At 41.4% G+C, this 17,548-nt stretch overlaps 1 protein-coding gene across 4 annotated transcripts in view; it reads left to right on the forward strand.

The window, feature by feature from the left end:
- The window catches only part of LOC116501442 (DDB1- and CUL4-associated factor 12-like), a 109,560-nt gene that overhangs the window by 49,417 nt on the left and 42,595 nt on the right, over positions 1-17,548 (forward strand). For all 4 annotated transcript variants that reach the window (XM_032207013.1, XM_032207014.1, XM_032207016.1 and 1 more), the window contains 2 exons: positions 2,030-2,236; positions 3,352-3,412. In XM_032207013.1, the coding sequence (XP_032062904.1) occupies positions 2,030-2,236; positions 3,352-3,412 (268 nt within the window). The remainder of the gene's footprint in view (positions 1-2,029; positions 2,237-3,351; positions 3,413-17,548) is intronic.

Here is a 17,548-nt window from a genome sequence, read left to right on the forward strand (position 1 = left end):
GGAACAAATAATCCCTAGATATGGGGTTGTTGAAAATATAGACTTAGATAAAGGAAGTAATTTTACTTCATCTGTTTTACAAGGATTAATGAGAACCTTAGGAATTAAATGGGAGTTTCATACCCCATGGCATCCTTCCTCCTCTGGGAAAGTGGAGTGAATGAATCAGACATTAAAGAAAGATCTGTCAAAACTGGTTTCAGAGACTAAGCCTCCCTGGACAAAGTGTTTACCTTTAGCACTTCTCAGAATTCAAACTGCTTCTAGAAAAGATGTAGGAGTTTCACCATATGAGATGTTGTTTGGAGTACCTGGTGAAAAAGTAGAAGTGGTGAGATATCTACTTTTGAAACTAAAGATATTTTTCCCAAAAACTATGTACTGCTTGTTCTCCAGTCGTTAAGACATGGAAGTTGCTTTGTGTTTGCTGTTGCTGGGCAGAGTTATTGACCAATGAATAATTGGTGGAAAAGTACTGTTGTAGAGGTATAAGAAGTATAATGGTATAAGAAGGGAGCCTGTCCTCAATAGGAGAGAGTTGAAGTTATGTCATCAATAAAGTAGTAGAAGTTACTGATCCTGAAAGAACCCTGGTGTCCATGTGGTCTTATGCCACACCCGTCCTGAAAGGGAAAGGGGGAGAAAATACAATGCAGAGGGCTCAAGGGTTGAGATAAGAATGGGGAGATCGCTCAACAATTATCGTGACAGGCAAAACTCAGAGTAGGGAGATAGTAAGATTTATTGTCTATTACTAATAAGTTAGAGAAGCAAGAAACAAAGGACAGAAACCAAAAACGCCTTCCCCCCATCCGCCCTCTTCCACCTCCTCCCCTTGAGCGTCGCAGGGGAATGGGGGAAAGGGGGCTGCGCTTCATCTCCACCGCTCCTTCTCAGTCACTCTCTTCCCCTGCTCCACATGGGGTTCCTCCCATGGGATGCAGTCCTTCCCAAACTGATCCTGTATGGGCTTCCCACAGGCAGCAGCTCTTCCAGAACTTCCAAATATGGGTCCGTACCACGGGGTCCATCCCTCAGGAGCACACTTCTCCAACCTGTGTCCCCCACGGGCAGCAGTTTCTGCCAGGTCACCTGCTCCTGTGTGGGCTCCTCTCCATGGGCCACGGGTCTGGCCCAGAATCTGCTCTGGTGGGGGTCCTCCACAGACCGCAGCCTCCGTCGGTGCAGGTCCACCTACTCCAACATGGTCTCCTCCATGGGCTGTAGCGTGGAACCCTGCTCCACCGTGGTACTCCATGGGCTGCAGGGGGACAGCCTGCTTCACCATGGTCCTCACCACAGGCCGCAGGGAACTTCTGCTCCGGAACACTCTCCCAGCTGCTGTGTAGCAGCAGGTTTTGTTTGTTTTTTTGTTTGTTTGTTTCCCCTTAAATATGCTCTCACAGAGGCACAAACATCGCTTACTGGCTCGGCTTTGGTCAGCAGTGGGGCCCTTACCTGACATGGGGCAGCTTCTTCTCACAGAAGCCACCCCTATGGCCCCCTGCTACCAAAACCTTGCCACGTAAACCCACTACACCAGAAAATAAACTCTAAACTTATAAGGTATCACTTTGTCAAAGCCAAAACTTAATGATAAGTATTCTTATCTGGGCTGCAGGAGACTTGGGCGAAGTACTCTTGGGCTTACTCACTGTTTGAAGGTGGGTCTGTCTTTCTCCCTGGTGTTAAGAGAAACTGGAAAACAATTTTGTTTTGTCAAAGTAACAAACAGGGCAATAAACTTCAAATTTGAATGTTTGGTTAAATGGGAAACATGCCATGACAATTCTCTCCTTTCTCTTCCATTGCATTCAAAACCAAATGGGATCGTTGAAATAAACCCCTCTGTAATTAAGTCAGTTCACTAATTTTAAGAATTAATTTATACTTTTTTTTTTCAGTCATACTTGCAGGATTTGTGGAGAAAGAGTAATTCATAATAGAGTGCATCTTTGATCATCTTGTTTTTCTGATCTTTGTTCAGCAATGACTTGCATCTTCTGTTTGTTTTTTGTTTTTTTCCCAGTTATTTGTGGTAGATGTCCAGACTGGTCAAATTACCAAGATTCCTATTCTGAAAGACCGTGAACCTGGCATGGTGAACCAACAGGGCTGTGGTATTCACGCCATTGAGCTCAACCCCTCAAGGACCCTTCTGGCCACAGGTGGAGACAACCCCAACAGTCTTGCAATTTATCGTCTGCCTACACTTGATCCTGTCTGTGTGGGAGATGTAAGTGGGAATATTTGGGGAAGGTTTATTCTGTCACTTAAAAGAATTACTACTTTGAAGTGCCTAAGGTCAGAGTGAGGTTAGATTTGGGAGTCTTGTGGTGAAGAGTGAAGAATTCCTGAAACGTTTAAAACATTCCCGATGAAGTGGTCTTTCTTGACAAGATGCCTTAAATATTTCTCCTTCCTTTTGACTCAGGCCTTCATGTAGATGTTACTGACAACAGCAGAGGTCAGAGTTCTGCAGCTGGCTATCTGCTACTGCTGAAAAGGCTTGACTCTGAAGATCTACATGACTTGCTGTTCACTAGCATGCTGCTGTACCTGCAGCTTTTCAAACAGAACTGCAGGTTTAGGGATCCCCCCCAGGGGAAAAGGTACTTGAAGTAGTAGTCTTGAAAAATTATTCTATAGCTTATCAATTGCAAACATAATGTTTTAGTTACCATTTATAGTAAGGACATGTCTCTGAGGAAGCGTGTGACTATTCTGCAAAAAACACTGCTTTCAAAATGGAAATTCTAAGCACTTAGATTTAAGGTCAATTTGTCTTTGGTTTAAGACCTGTTTTTCCATCACTTAATTGCTCTCTAACTATTCATAGAATCATAGAATATCCCGACTTGGAAGGGACCCATAAGGATCATCAAGTCCAACTCCTGGCACTGCACAGGTCTACCCAAAATTTTAGACCATGTGACTAAGTGCATAGTCCAGTCGCTTCTTAAATTCAGACAGACTTGGTGCAGTGACTACTTTGCTGGGGAGCCTGTTCCAGTGTGCGACCACCCTCTCGGATATATTAATATAATTAATATATATTAATTATGCATACATATATACACATATATATGTATGTATGTATACATATATATACACAATATATATATCAATTATACACTTAGTTTAATCAAACTGACAAAAAAGTTAAAATTGCTGCTGGATACTTAAACTGCTCCGGACTGATACTGGAATTTCACCTGTATAATGTTTCTAACATACGTCTGTCCTTTTTGTGCTTGTACTAAAATTCGAAGTGGAGAATACTTGTCTGCTTTGAGAGACTGCTCAAGAGTATAATGGCACAGCTAATCTGACTTTTTTTTTTCCTTTTAGGATGGACATAAGGACTGGATATTTTCAGTTGCGTGGATCAGTGATACTATGGCTGTTTCTGGTAATATTTTTGTCATTATTTTACTATACTGATGTGCAGCACTTGATAAGTCTTAGGGAATCACCTTTATCTGACTTGCGGAAAGCAGACTCCACAATCAGTAAGATTGTGAAGTAGGTAGGTATGTTTATTCAGTGCTGGGTGGTACGGGGGTTAGTCCCACCAAAGTCATGCGCACCCCAACACGGCGTTTGCTTTGGTTATATGCAGTAAAGAGTTACATATGCATGAAGTTTCACAATGCACCTATACATATGCATAGCCTGTCCCGGCTTCATATTAAAATTAATTCCAATAAGTCATTTCCATAAGCTCCTCCCATCTGTGCTTGCGCACTGTCTCCTGGTTGTGGTCGCCGGGAGTGTGGGGATGAAGGTTGGCGACTCTTCCTCGTCACCGCTAGTTGACCTCTTGTCTTTGCGCAGTCTCAGTTGCTCCTTGACTCTTGTCCATCCTCAGGACCAGTTTCTACCATTTTCTTAAGACAGGCTCACATTCTTATCAAGGGACTAACCTTGGTAAGGGGCCCAAGGTTTCTTGCTTTAGTTAATTTGTACAATGCACAATAGTTAGCAAAGACATTAAGCAGTATCCACTAGTTTGATACTGTCAGCGCTCTATCTCTATTTGCTAAGATTCTCCTAACTCCCTCTAGCAGTACCCCCTTTTCTAAAAAGTTAATAAATTCTTTTACTATTTCTGGGTTCAATATAGTGTTTCCCTATCTAACACTCTTTCAAAGTATTTGTTAGACTCCAGTTTCCAGTTGGTTCTTTTTCTACTTGCTGTAGGAGTTTCCTGTATTCTTAAAACACCATAAGGTACATCAGTTCACCACGCAAAGAACCATGGACAAAACTATGACCACGATTATTGTGATAAACAACTGCTTCAGCCATGTTAGGTTTGGCAACCAGGAAGTCAATTTTTCTACCAAGTGTGTAAATCCCCAGGATGTATCATCCTGAGCTACTGCATGCAAAATTTTATTATTTTCTCCAGGTCAGTCTCAGTCTGTTTTTGTTTGTTAACATATACACAGCAAGTTAGCATCTGGTGTATATGTTAACATTTTCGCATGGGAGTAGTTCAAATCTCTCCCCTAGATGTTCACAATCGTCCTTGCCAAATGGACATGTTCCATTTCTTAGGTAAACTATCACTCACTGCCTGGGTGAGTTTCACATAGGTATTGTGCTCCCACTGTTCAGTTTCCTTGACCAATGATACCATTAAGACCGTGAAAAATGTAACCTTCCAGGTTGCACCTGAGTAACCTTCCATGGGGTCTTGGGTGTCTTTTTCACTCTGGTGTGATGGATCCAGGCGTTCTGCTATATTGTGCACTGGTCCACCTAATCCTCTACCCCGAGTCCCACTCACATGCTTTCCAATTTCATTGAGCTGTTTACCTAAGGCCACCATTATAGGAGGTCATAATTTCATCCCCAACTTGCATGGATATTCCTCTTTGTATTCCATAGGGTTGTCCATATAAGATTTCAAAGGGGCTTAGCCCTTCCTTTGCCCTTGGTCTAGTTTGTATATGCAAAAGGGCTAAAGGAAGAGACTGAGGCCACACCAAATTTGCTTCTTGTTCCAATTTCGCAATTTGCTGTTCTTTTTTTTTTCTACTTGGCCACTCGACTGAGGGCGATATGGGGTATGTGAAGTTGCCAGTCTGTACCCGAAACCTGGAACCCCAAAATGAGGTATTATTTCTTGTAGTAATATCTTAGTTACCTCCCAAGCCTCGGCTGTTCTGGTTGAGAATGCTTTTGGCCATCCTGAAAAGGTGTTAGTTAATACCAATAAATACTGATACCCCCATTTTCTTAGGAGTTTGAAAAAATAATTTACCACTGTTTGGAGCTTGATTCCTGTCTATGGTTTACTTTTATACCTGTCTAACATTGGTATACAAATTAGGTCCCATCCATTTTCTAAAACTGTTATACTACTTCAGCTCCCCAGCATGCTTTATTATGTTCTCTAAATCATTTTCTAAGGCTTTTGTTAATGCCTGTTTTTCTGTTCTTGGTACTAGTGCCAAAATTTGACTCTCAGATGCCCATTCTGCCTCCCCTTTGGCTTCTGCATCAGCCAGTCTATTTCCTCTTCCAATATCAGTATCCCCTGCTTGATGTCGTTTACAGTACATAATGGCAACTTTAGTAGGCAGGTATACAGCTTGGAATACCTTCAGTACCTGTTCTGCATGTTTAACTGAGGAAGATAAAAGTGCTCTCTCATGCCCCATATGCATGAACCGCACCAAAGGCATATTTCAAATCTGTCCAAATGTTAATTCTTTTGCCTTTTGCCAGCTCAAAAGCTCTTATCAAGGGTATGATTTCCACCTTTTGAGCTGATGTTTGTTACCGCATATCCTGTGAGGAAAATTTTCTGGCAGACGAAGCTGCTGCCATCTAAATGCCAATCCTCCGCATCTTCTAGGGGTACATCTTTTAATTCTGGTCAGCTGGAGTATACTGTGTCCATGGTCTTGATGCAATCATGAATGGGTGATCTGGAAACTCTGTTACTCAGGAAAGAGGCTGGGTTCACAGTATTAGTGCCGAAAAAAAATTTAGTAAAATAATAGTCAATGCTACACATTTCTTTTCTTCTTTAGTAGCTATCATTTGTGTGTATTGCAACAGTGTCCTCATTTCCTGTTTGGTCTTTCAAGCTTCAAGGTCACAGGATAGTTGTTTCCCAAATATTGTATTATTACAGGGCTATTGTTTCTATATTCCAGGTGTTATAAATGAAGTCTCAACTCAATCTGAATTTAGTAATATTTATAAAAGGAATATTTATAAAAGGTATAAAAGGTATAAAAGGCAAGTAAACAGCACTGGGTGAGCGGGGAGTCTACGCTCCACCATCACGCACACACAAACATCAAACATTCTAAATATACAGAACATTGCTTTACATACTAAACACGAGTATGCCTATACATACGTACAATCAGGAAAGGTAACAAACAATCCTTTAAGTTCCATGACTTAACAGTCTCCATTTTCCATTCCTTTTGAACAATATGTCTTGCTTTAAGTTGTCAAGCAACTTGGTCTTCAGGCCTTATGTATCCCGTTCTTCCCGGATCGAAGAAAAGCATATCCATCTCCTTTTCAAGGCCAATAGGGCCTGGGTCAAAAGGCATGTCCAGGTCACCAGGGGGCATAACAGCAAAAGCCTTCGATGGCAGTAGCAGCAGAGGGGCCGATGGTGTAGCAGAAGGATCGGTGGACAAGCCCACAGCTCCCTCACTGTCTGGCAAACCACACGTTTCTGACTGTGGTCCCACATGGCTTTTTAAGGCCTCAGAGACTGCTCGCCAGGTGCCGAGCAATCCCGCTGCAACCTTGTCGTTTTTAGTTGCAGAGTCCCACACCTTGACCTCAATTTGGTCCCATGTTTCAGGATCATAAACTGTCTGATTATTAATAAGGAGAATAAGCTGTAAGGTTACCAGGACAGTCTTTGTTTCTAAGGACGTATGATTCCCCATAATGCGCAGCTGCTTACCAGTGAGAGGCAGTTGTGTGCGTGGGTTTGCTTCTCTCAGCTTGAGCTTCTTCCCATCTCCAGTGCGCCCATTTCCAGCGACTTTCTGTACGAGATTCTCTGAGCAGTTTGCTAAGTCTGTCCAAACTGGTTTAAAGATTGAAGCCGAAATTTCCTTAAGTGGTATATTCTTTATTGCAGTGCTGGATGCACGGGGGATCTCTCCACCAATCGTGCATGTTCGAAGTAACAAACCATCTCATATTTATACAGCAAAACGATGAATATTCTATTAACGCCTATACATATTCATTACCTAAACCCACCTACTCTCGCTTCGTATGCTAATTAGCTTATCAGTCCTTGCGCAAAGCCTTCCAAGAATTGTGGGCCGGGGTCTTTGGGATGTGGGCAGTGGTCTTTGGGAGGAAGACCGTAGATCTTCCTCGTGATGCACTTTTCACCTTTTGCTTAAAAAATGCCAGGTTGGCTGAATCAGTTGTTTTCCAAGCTGAGTTGGCTTTCAGCCTAACTGAGGGTCGACAGATAACAGGATGTTTCAATTAACAAGATGCTTCAACATAACAGAAGGTCGACAGATAACAAGATGTCATCTATTTTGTTCTCATTAATTTTTAACCACAAGATTTATTCTATCCTAAAGTGAGTTTATACAATATCATTCCCCCCTTTTCTGGAAAATCTAGTAAATTCTTTTACTTAATACGAAAATTTTTCTTCCCAGTCTTTATGATATGTACCCCTCAATACCTTGCCATGCACATTTGTCAAGGAGGCTAACATGGACATTCATTGTAACAATTTCCAATTCCAAACAAGTAATACAAAAGACAATATTAAACTTATACCAACTAATATCAATAAAACAATAATTGGGTAACTCAATGTGTTCAAAATCCCAGTTGCATTTGGCGACCATCCAAAGAATTTATCCCACCAGTTGTGACTTGTGTCTTGTTTTACTCTTTGCAAAACTCTGCTTATTTCCTTTGTATCATGATGGACAGTGATTAGTTGTTAGACTTGATCAGCTGGTGGGATACCACTGGTGCCAAATATAGAAAATCACACCCGACGATTCTAACAAAGTTACAAATACAAAAGTTAGAATGATTTTTGCTAGGGAGAATTATGTTCTCCTTGTCTACTTCTACAAAATCACAAGCAGTTCTTAAACACACACAGCCTTGACAAATATATATACAAGCACAGTCTTTTGACTAGTATTTGGATGAATTTCAAGGTGGCAGACAACTTGCTCCGTGTCAAAACATACATCCTGAGCATCAATTGTATTGCTTTCACAAATAAATCCTTGTTGTTCCCGGGTAACACATGATTCTAGATTTACAGACTGCCATTTCCCATTCTCCATCCGTGCCCATGTTCTATGCTCCGAAGGATAGAGCACTGTCTCCTCATGGTTTAATCCTAGTGCAATGATGGGGTGGATAACATAAACTGTGGTATTACGTATAGTAAGCACGAAGGCAGTAGCCATGTTAACAATGGGATCATAAGTAAAATTTACCAGGGTCCACAAGGTCTGGAACTTCTTCTCAAAATCATTGGCATTGTCCCAAACAGTCTTTCGGACTTCAGCTGGAAAAATGTCTTCACTTCCTTCCCTAATGATCAAGGCAGCCGTTGCCTGCAACCATAACTGTGCTTGCATACAACTAAGAGCTAAGGATACATTATCTTGAACCATACTAAGTGCATCTATTATTAGTTTGTTGTAGTCCAATTTACCTGGGCGAATACAGACTTCTCGTTGGCCATTTTTGGAAATCAGTTTATTAACAGTTTTACTTTAGGTCAGAGGTTGGGCTCGATGATCTTGAGGTCTCTTCCAACCTAGAAATTCTGTGATTCTGTGATTCTGTATTACCAAATACTCCCGACCGTAATGTCCTCATTTTGTTCGACTAAGCTTTAGTTTCAGTTCATCGTCACCTGGCGTTACTTTCCAGGGGGCTTCTGGAGCTTTCTTCACTTGGGAATAGTGGATCCAAGAGGCTCGTTCTCTAATCTTGATAGCAGTGTGAGTTGTCAGCAACATTTGATATGGTCCATTCCATTTTTCCTCTAGGGGTTGTCCTGAAAAAGTCTTTATATATATATAGTCCCCAGGCTTAAAGGGGTGGATTGGTTGATCCAACCCTCTAGCCCTGGTCCCTAACACAAATTTATGTACTTTATTTAATTGTTTTTGAAGTTCGGTTATATAAGTATATAAATATTCTGATCCCAGCTGCATTAGATCCTCTCCACTAAATAGAAATTGATATGGCCTTCCATATAAGATTTCAAAGGGGCTCAAATTCTCTTTTACTCTAGGTTTAACTCTGATTCTAAGTAATGCTAAAGGGAGGGATTGAGGCCATGACAAATTAGCTTCTTGTCCGATTTCAGCTATTTGTTGTTTAATTAAATGGTTCATTTTTTCTACCTGTCCACTTGTCTGCGGTCTATAAGGAGTATGCAGTTGCCAATCTATCTTTAGAATCTTACTTATCTGTTGTACCACTTGTGCACAAAAATGTGAACCTCTATCAGAAGACATTGCTACTGGAATCCCAAAGCATGGTATTATTTCATTTAACAACACTTGGCTTGGACTGGCGCACGCTTCGTTGGGTTACAAACTGGCTGAATAGCCGGGCTCAAAGAGTCGTGGTAAATGGAGTCAAGTCCAGTTGGAGGCCAATTGTTTGGAATTGGAAATTGTTACAATGAATGTCCATGTTAGCCTCCTTGACAAATGTGCATGGCAAGGTATTGAGGGTGTTAGAAATGGCTCAATCTTCAAAATAGGATTAAATAAAAAAATAGGATTTATTAAAAGAATATAAAAGAATAGAGGTAAGCAAACAGCGCTGGGTGCACCGGGAGTCTCCGCTCCACCAGGACGCACACCAGTTACATCAAGTAGCTGATTTTTATGCTCCTAGACTAATACATATTCATTACTACTTCTAAAAAAAAACAGATATTATAATTAGCTTCCGGGGTCCAGTCCCTCCTACTGGAGCATGCGCATCAGTCTCCTCTGGGGGTCTCTAGGGGTCTTTCATGCTGAAGGCTCGTAGTCTTCCTCTCCAAGTTTTTTTCTCGTCCTTCCCCTTTGTACTCCTTTGGCACCGTACCAAGTTTATAGAACATTTTCTGCAGGTCTTGTCTCCCAGCCGTCCTTCAGCTTCTTTTTTCTTCTTCTTAATCTCTTGGCCACCTGGCCAGATATCAGAGGCCTGCATAGTATCCCATAACAGTCACTAGTTGTTATCAGTTGTTCTGAAACCCCCAGACATCAAAGACTTCATACAAACACAAATAGCTTTCTTATTGACACTTCACCAGTAATTAAAACATTCTTCACCAGCCATTCACAGGGACAGTCACACCTATAGCAGTGTTAAGTTAATCTCGAAGAAGACAGAAAAAAGGCTGTAACTGTTAGAAATAGAAGTCCGGAATAACAAAAGCAAACAGGTCCATAAATTTGAGGAGTATTTTCTGAAGACTTGATAAATTGACTAGAATGAGGGGGAGACTGGGACACACTGCAGCTGTGGTTCAAGCATTGAATTGCCAGTGCAGGGCCCAGAGGCAGACAGGATTCAAACAATTCATACAGAATTGTTCTTTATGGACACGAATCGTTAAAACATTCCTCACAATCCCTTATCTTCTTTTCAATATCCCCAATTCGTGTCTCTTCTGTTATTAATAATTGGATTTCATCAGTTTGTTCTTGGAGGGTCCAATTCTTAAGCATCATAATTGACATACTCCCTTCTTTTTTTAATGAAGTTATTACCAATGTACTATTTATCACCCGGCGTATTAATAGTGTAAGACAAGGTATCATACAAGGTACAAATAATAACGTCATTATACCACATAATAATAAAAATAACACCCTTTTAACCCGTGGTCCACCAGGCAGCCATGAAAATAAATCCCATTCCATATCCTTCCAGGTTTGTGTTGGGACGTGGGCTAATTTTCTAATTTCCTTGGTTATCTTTTTAACTACTTTCCCATTATCGTCAATTTGTAAGCAACAATTAGAATAATTTAGTTTACCACACACACCCCCTTCTTCTGCTAGTAAATAGTCCAAGACCATTCTATGTTGGAAAATAGCATTCCTCATCTGGGTAGATTGGTCAGCTAGGAGATCCAGAGCTGTTGCTGTTTGATTAGTTATTGTTTCGAGAACTGCTTGTAACCTAATTATGCGATTCAAATTATAAATAGGTTCTCGAGCTCCAGATATTACTTCATTCGGATTCCATGTAGCTGGTCCATAATACTGTATGATTCTTTCAGGGGGCCATTCATTTTCTCTCCATTTTTGAGCACTACCTCCAGCTAAAGAGGTATCAATATATCGTTTCTCCCTATTGAGATCATCATATAATTTTACTCCTAAGTGATTCCCTTGTATTTGAGATAATAAAAAGAATAAAGGTCTTATGTATCCCACGTAGCATATTCCTGACCAATCTTTTGGTAACCTTTTATAGGCCCGTTTGCCACATATCCAATAATGTCCTTTTAAAGCCCACGTCCCATTTGGAAAAGGACCATCCCAGTTTTTTCTATTCCTTGGGGCATGAAAATACAAGGTGTTTTCGTTACCAAGTGGCCCAGTTACAATGTTTGCTTCCTTAATACTCGTATATATACACTTCCAAGCCCCTACACTAGATTCCCACTCACAATTACAGCTAATTTCTCCTTCATGACTTGTCATATTATTGGCTGACCAGAAATGTTTAAAAAACACTTGCGTCCCGTTCTCATTTTGCCACCTCCAGCGATAGATTTTTACCACATGCTGTTCCCTAGTGGTGTTATCACGCTGACAACTCAAGATTTGAACATCGAATTGTCCTTTTGATTGTGCTCTTGCCATGGCTTTACACCCAGGTCCAAAGAATTCCTTAGATGAGCATTTCAGCCAAGTCCCATTTTTCAGCTGGACATGTGTAGCATTCCATTTTCCTTTACTTGCTGTACAGTTTATAGGTCTACATTCAGGATCAGTACATTCATATCCAGGGGACAGAGTCCATTTACAAATGCTTTCTCCCACCTTTACTGTCCCTGTTCTGTTTAAACAATATATACCTTTTTCTGATGAATACAATTGCCACGGGCCTTCTTCCTCTTTCCAGAATTGTGTTCCATTATGAACTTCACTTAAATTACTAACCCACCATTTAGGTTCGACTGGGCCAGCTACCCAAGGCCAACTTTCAGCTCCTCTTGGTCCCCCACAAACCCAGCAATTGCTAAGATTAAAAGTCTTAGCCACTTCCTCCCCCAGAATAAAAAAGTTATTCCCATGGCTCAATTGCCCTTGTAAGAATAGTACCAGGAAGTATAGCATCCTTCTCATCCTTCTACGTCGTCTGGGGGGGGTATGTAGGGGTGTGAGAAATGTCCTCAATCAAGGGGTTGGATCCACTTCCAGAATCTACTTAAACTGGTGTCACTGTTCAGCCTTCGAGGGTGGTTCAGCTCCTGGAAAACTAATTACAATAGGTTAAAAAAAACCTCTTACTACATACATACATTTTTCGTCTGCTCGCTTGTTTCTTTTTCTGGGACAGCTTGATTTCAGTGCGGGAGAAGTCCGGTCGAGGCCCTCACACTCGGCAGTCAATACCCGTAGGGGTTGCCTCCCTCGGTAGATTATACACACTATACACACCGCAGTGGAGAGTCCTGCCCCGGTCTTGCCTTCTCCCCTTTCTTCATTGCAGGCTTGTCCCCTTCTTCTGGTATTTCATGCAGAGCAGGCCCTATTTCCGGAACATTAGTTCTTTTTAGTTTTAACTTCAGTTCCCCAGGAGCGGACTCAACCTTCCAGGTTTTGGTATTTATTGGTCCTTTCACTCTGGATGCATGGGTCCAACCCCTTTCTGCTGTTCTCACAGCTGTTTCAGTGGTAAGTAAAACAAGATACGGTCCCTCCCACCGGGGTTGTAAGGATTCTTCTTTCCAAGTTTTTATTAAGACCTTATCCCCTGGTTGTATTTGATGGATGGTAAATCCTAAAGGTGGTGTCTGAACCAGTATTCCAATTTCTCTTAGTTCTTGCAACCTCTTCCCAATAGTAATTATATATTTCTGGATACTTCGATCCTCAACTACATTATCCCCCAGGGGCATTCCCTGTGAGTAAGGCATACCGTATAACATTTCATATGGTGATAATCCAGTCTCACTGTGTGATTTAGTTCTTATGTTTAAAAGTGCCAATGGTAAACATCGAGTCCAGGGCAATTGTGTCTCAATCATTAATTTAGCCAATTGCTGTTTTATTGTTTGATTCATTCTCTCTACTTTCCCTGAGCTTTGTGGGTGCCACGGAGTATGATATTCCCACTGAATACCTAATGATTGACATAATAATTTTATTATTTTAGAAGTAAAGTGTGTGCCTTGGTCAGAATCAATGTACTGGATTATCCCATATCTAGGTATCAGATGTTCCAATAAAATTTTTGTCACCGTTTGTGCCGTAGCTCGTGCCACAGGATAAGCTTCCACCCATTGTGTTAAATGATCAACAATTACCAATAAATACTTGATTCTCCCTACTTTAGGCAATTCAGTAAAATCAACTTGTACTCTCTCAAAAGGCCGATATGCTGTTTTTCTTCCTCCCGCTGCCGCCTGTCGAAATATTTTCTTATTTATTTTCTGACAAGTTAAACAACCTTGTGTGATTTGCTTTGCTATTTCAAAAACCCCTATACAACCAAATTGTTTAAGTGATTACTTAATGCTCTTGTACCCCAGTGTGTTTGGGTATGCAAACGTTCCAATATTTGTCTTGCATAAGCTTTTGGTAACATTTCTCGCCCATCTGGCAATGTCCATTTTCCTTGTTCTAATTTAGCACCTATTTTCTCCAGTTTTGTTTGTTCTTCAGGAGTAAACTTCTTTTCTTCTTCTTGTTTTTCTTCTTCTTGTCTTACTTCTTCCTGTACTATATTAATTTTAGCAGCCTGAATTCTTAAAGCTGCTTCCTGAGCTTCTTTATCTGCTAGATTATTTCCCCTAGTGTGGTATTCCAATCCTTTCTGATGCCCTCTTACATGTACTACTGCTATTTCTTTAGGTTCCCTTAAAGCTTTTAAAATTTTCCTTATTAATTCTTGATGTATAAGATTCTTCCCTTGAGTATTAATTAAACCTCTTTCCTCCCAAATTTTTCCAAAGGTGTGAACCACTCCATATGCGTATTTAGAATCTGTATATATAGTTCCACTTTTTCCCTTTAATAGTTCCAGGGCCCTGTATAGGGCATACAGCTCACAAGCCTGAGCTGACCATGATGGACTCAGGGGGCCTGATTCCACAGATTCCAGGTGTTTATTAATTATGGCATACCCTGTTTTTCTTTTTCCCTCTACTACTCGAGAGGAACCATCTATGAATAGTATCTCTCCCTTTTCTAATTCAGTATCTCTCAAATCGGGTCTCACTTTAGTCTGGGTCTCGATTACCTCCAAACAATTATGTTGTAGTTCCTCTGAGGGTTTTCCAAATAAAAATTGTGCTGGGCTCTGAGCAGAGGTTACCTTCAGTTCTAAATCAGGGGAGTCAATTAGTATAGCTTCATACTTTAGGATCCGGCTGTCTGTTAACCATTTCTCCGCTCTCTGTTGTAAGACACTTCTGACATTGTGTGGAGTATACACTTTTAAGGGAGCACTAAAAGTAATCTTTCTCACTTCTTCTATCAATAATGCTGTAGCAACCAAGGCTTGAAGACAAGCAGGCCACCCCCTACTTACTGGATCAAGTAATTTGGAACAATACCCCACGGGTTTTTTAATTCCTGCCCAATCTTGAGTAAGGACTCCATATGCTGTCTGGTTTGATGTGTTCACAAAGAGAGAAAAGGGTTTCTCTAGATCTGGGAGACTTAATACAGGTGCTTGTATTAATGCTTTTTTTATTTCTTCAAATTTTTGATCATCTTCTGTGGACCACTTGAATTGATTATCAATTAGTTTTTCATATAAAAATTTAACTTTTTCACTGTAGCCTTCAAGCCACGGTCTACAATATCCTAATAATCCCAATGCTTGCCGAATTTCCTTTTTAGTTTGTGGGGGGTCTTAAGGAGAGGATCCCAGATACCCTGTCAGGATCCAATTTCTTTTCTCCCCTGCTTAACCAGTGTCCTAAGTATTTTACCTCCTGTTCCACAAATTGTAACTTTGATCGGGACACTTTTAATCCCTTTTCCCCCAGAAAATTTAACAAATTAATAGTGGCTTTTCGGGTTCCTTCTTCAGTCTCTCCAGCTATTAACAAATCATCCACATATTGCAATAACTTTACCTCCCCAGGTAATGTAAAATCTTGTAGAACTTTTTCCAAAGTTTGTCCAAATAGATTCGGTGACTCAGTAAACCCTTGTGGTAGCACAGTCCACCTTAATTGTTGTTTTCGTCCTGTCTCCGGGTCTTCCCACTTGAAAGCAAAGTAATCCCTGGAATTTTCATCTAAAGGACAGGTCCAAAAAGCATCTTTCAGATCTATTACACTATACCAAGTATATTTGGGAGAGACATGACTCAGCAGGGTGTAAGGATTTGCTACCACAGGGAATTTAGTGATTGTTCGCTGATTTACAGCTCTCAGATCCTGTACCAGTCTGTATGACCCATCCGATTTCTTCACAGGGAGGATGGGTGTATTGTGAGGTGACATACACGGTTCTAAAGTCCCTTCCTCCAAAAGTCTATCAACTATAGGTTTTAATCCCCTTCGACCCTCCATTGGTATAGGATATTGTTTAATTCGAATAGGACGATGTGGATCCATTATCTGAACATTTATGGGGTCCATTTCCATTTTTCCAATTTCTCCCTCCTTATACCACACTAAAGGGTTAATAACTTCTTCATCTTTTTGGGTTAAAGTGTATAATTTGATTTGCAATTTATTTTACTAGTGGCAATTCCCACAGCCCTTGGTTGCCCCGAGTGAGAGTGTCTTGCAGGGGGCTTAGGACCTATCACCCACCCACGTATCACTCCATTCACCAGCCCAGCCCCCCCGACAGGAGATTAGAACCAGTGAGAAAACAAAAAGACTTCTACGCCTCAGACTTTAGAAGCCTCAGTTACACTCTCACACACAAACACGGGCAACCGTACCTTTACCCAACCGGACGGTATCTTACGAATCAGTCGTCTTCGTCCAGAGTCCAACCGGACGGTATCCACAAGCGTCTTCGTCTGGGATCGAACCAGACGGTATCCAAACGACTGTCGTCTTCGTCCGGTTCGATCCCGGACACCGGAACCCAACCAGACGGTATCCAAACGACCCTGTCGTCTTCGTCTGGATCTTCGCGCGCAGAATTACGGGCACAAAAACACAGCCGGCAAGGGAGCTCAAAAAAATCAAAATTCTTTGCTTACCTTTATTCAGGTTCAGGATGGCATTAGTCCCGATCTGACTCAAACAGGAGCCACCAAATGGTGGGGCGCCCCTCCTAGAGTAAATCAGAATTCAGGAACTATAGCCATCCCGGACGAGCCCCCAAATTGTTATAAATGGCTCAGGATTCAAATTAGAATTAAATGAAAAATAGGATTTATTAAAGGATATAAAGGAATAGAGGTAAGCAAACAGCGCTGGGTGCACCGGGAGTCTCCGCTCCACCAGGATGCACACCAATTACATCAAGCAACTGATTTTTATGCTCCTAGACTAATACATATTCATTACTACTTCTAAAAAAAATAGATTATTAAAATTAGCTTCCGGGGTGCAGTCCCTCCTACTGGAGCATGCGCAGTCTCCTCTGGGGTCTCTTCTGGGGGTCTCTAGGGGTCTTCCATGCTGAAGGCTCACAGTCTTCCTCTTCCCCTTTGTACTTACTGGGCACCGTACCAAGTTTACGGAACACCTTCTTCAAAACACCTTCTTCAAATCTTGTCTCCCAGCCGCCTTTCAGCTTCTTTCTCTGCCCCCCCCTAACCAGATACCAAAGATCCACATAGTATCCCATAACAGTCACTAGTTGTTATCAGTTGTTCTGAAACTCCCAGACACACGGGTAATTAAAACATTCTTCCCCAGCCATTCACAGACACATCTATAGCAGTGTTAGAAATAGAAGTCCGGAATAACAAAAGCAAACAGGTTCATAAATTTAAGAAGTGATAAATTGGCTAGAATGAGGAATGAGGGGGAGACTGGGACACACTGCAGCTGTGGTTCAAGCATTGAATTGCCAGTGCAGGGCCCAGAGGCAGACAGGATTCAAACAATTCAAACAGAATTGTTCTTTATGGACACGAATTGTTAAAACATTCCTCACATAGAGTACATAACAGGCTTGATTGGGCAGGTCCTGCTCGGTTGGCAGATCCCCTAGTATTGACTAACCAGGTGGCCTTTGCCAAATGCGTATCCCAATTTTTGAATATCCCAGCACCCATTGCTTTCAGTGTAGTCTTTAACAGTCCATTGTATCACTTGATTTTCCCAGAGGCTGGTGCATGATGGGGGATGTGAGACACCCACTCAATGCCATGTTCTTTGGCCCAAATG

Source organism: Aythya fuligula, chromosome W, assembly GCF_009819795.1.
Source record: "Aythya fuligula isolate bAytFul2 chromosome W, bAytFul2.pri, whole genome shotgun sequence".
NCBI classification, from domain to species: domain Eukaryota; kingdom Metazoa; phylum Chordata; class Aves; order Anseriformes; family Anatidae; genus Aythya; species Aythya fuligula.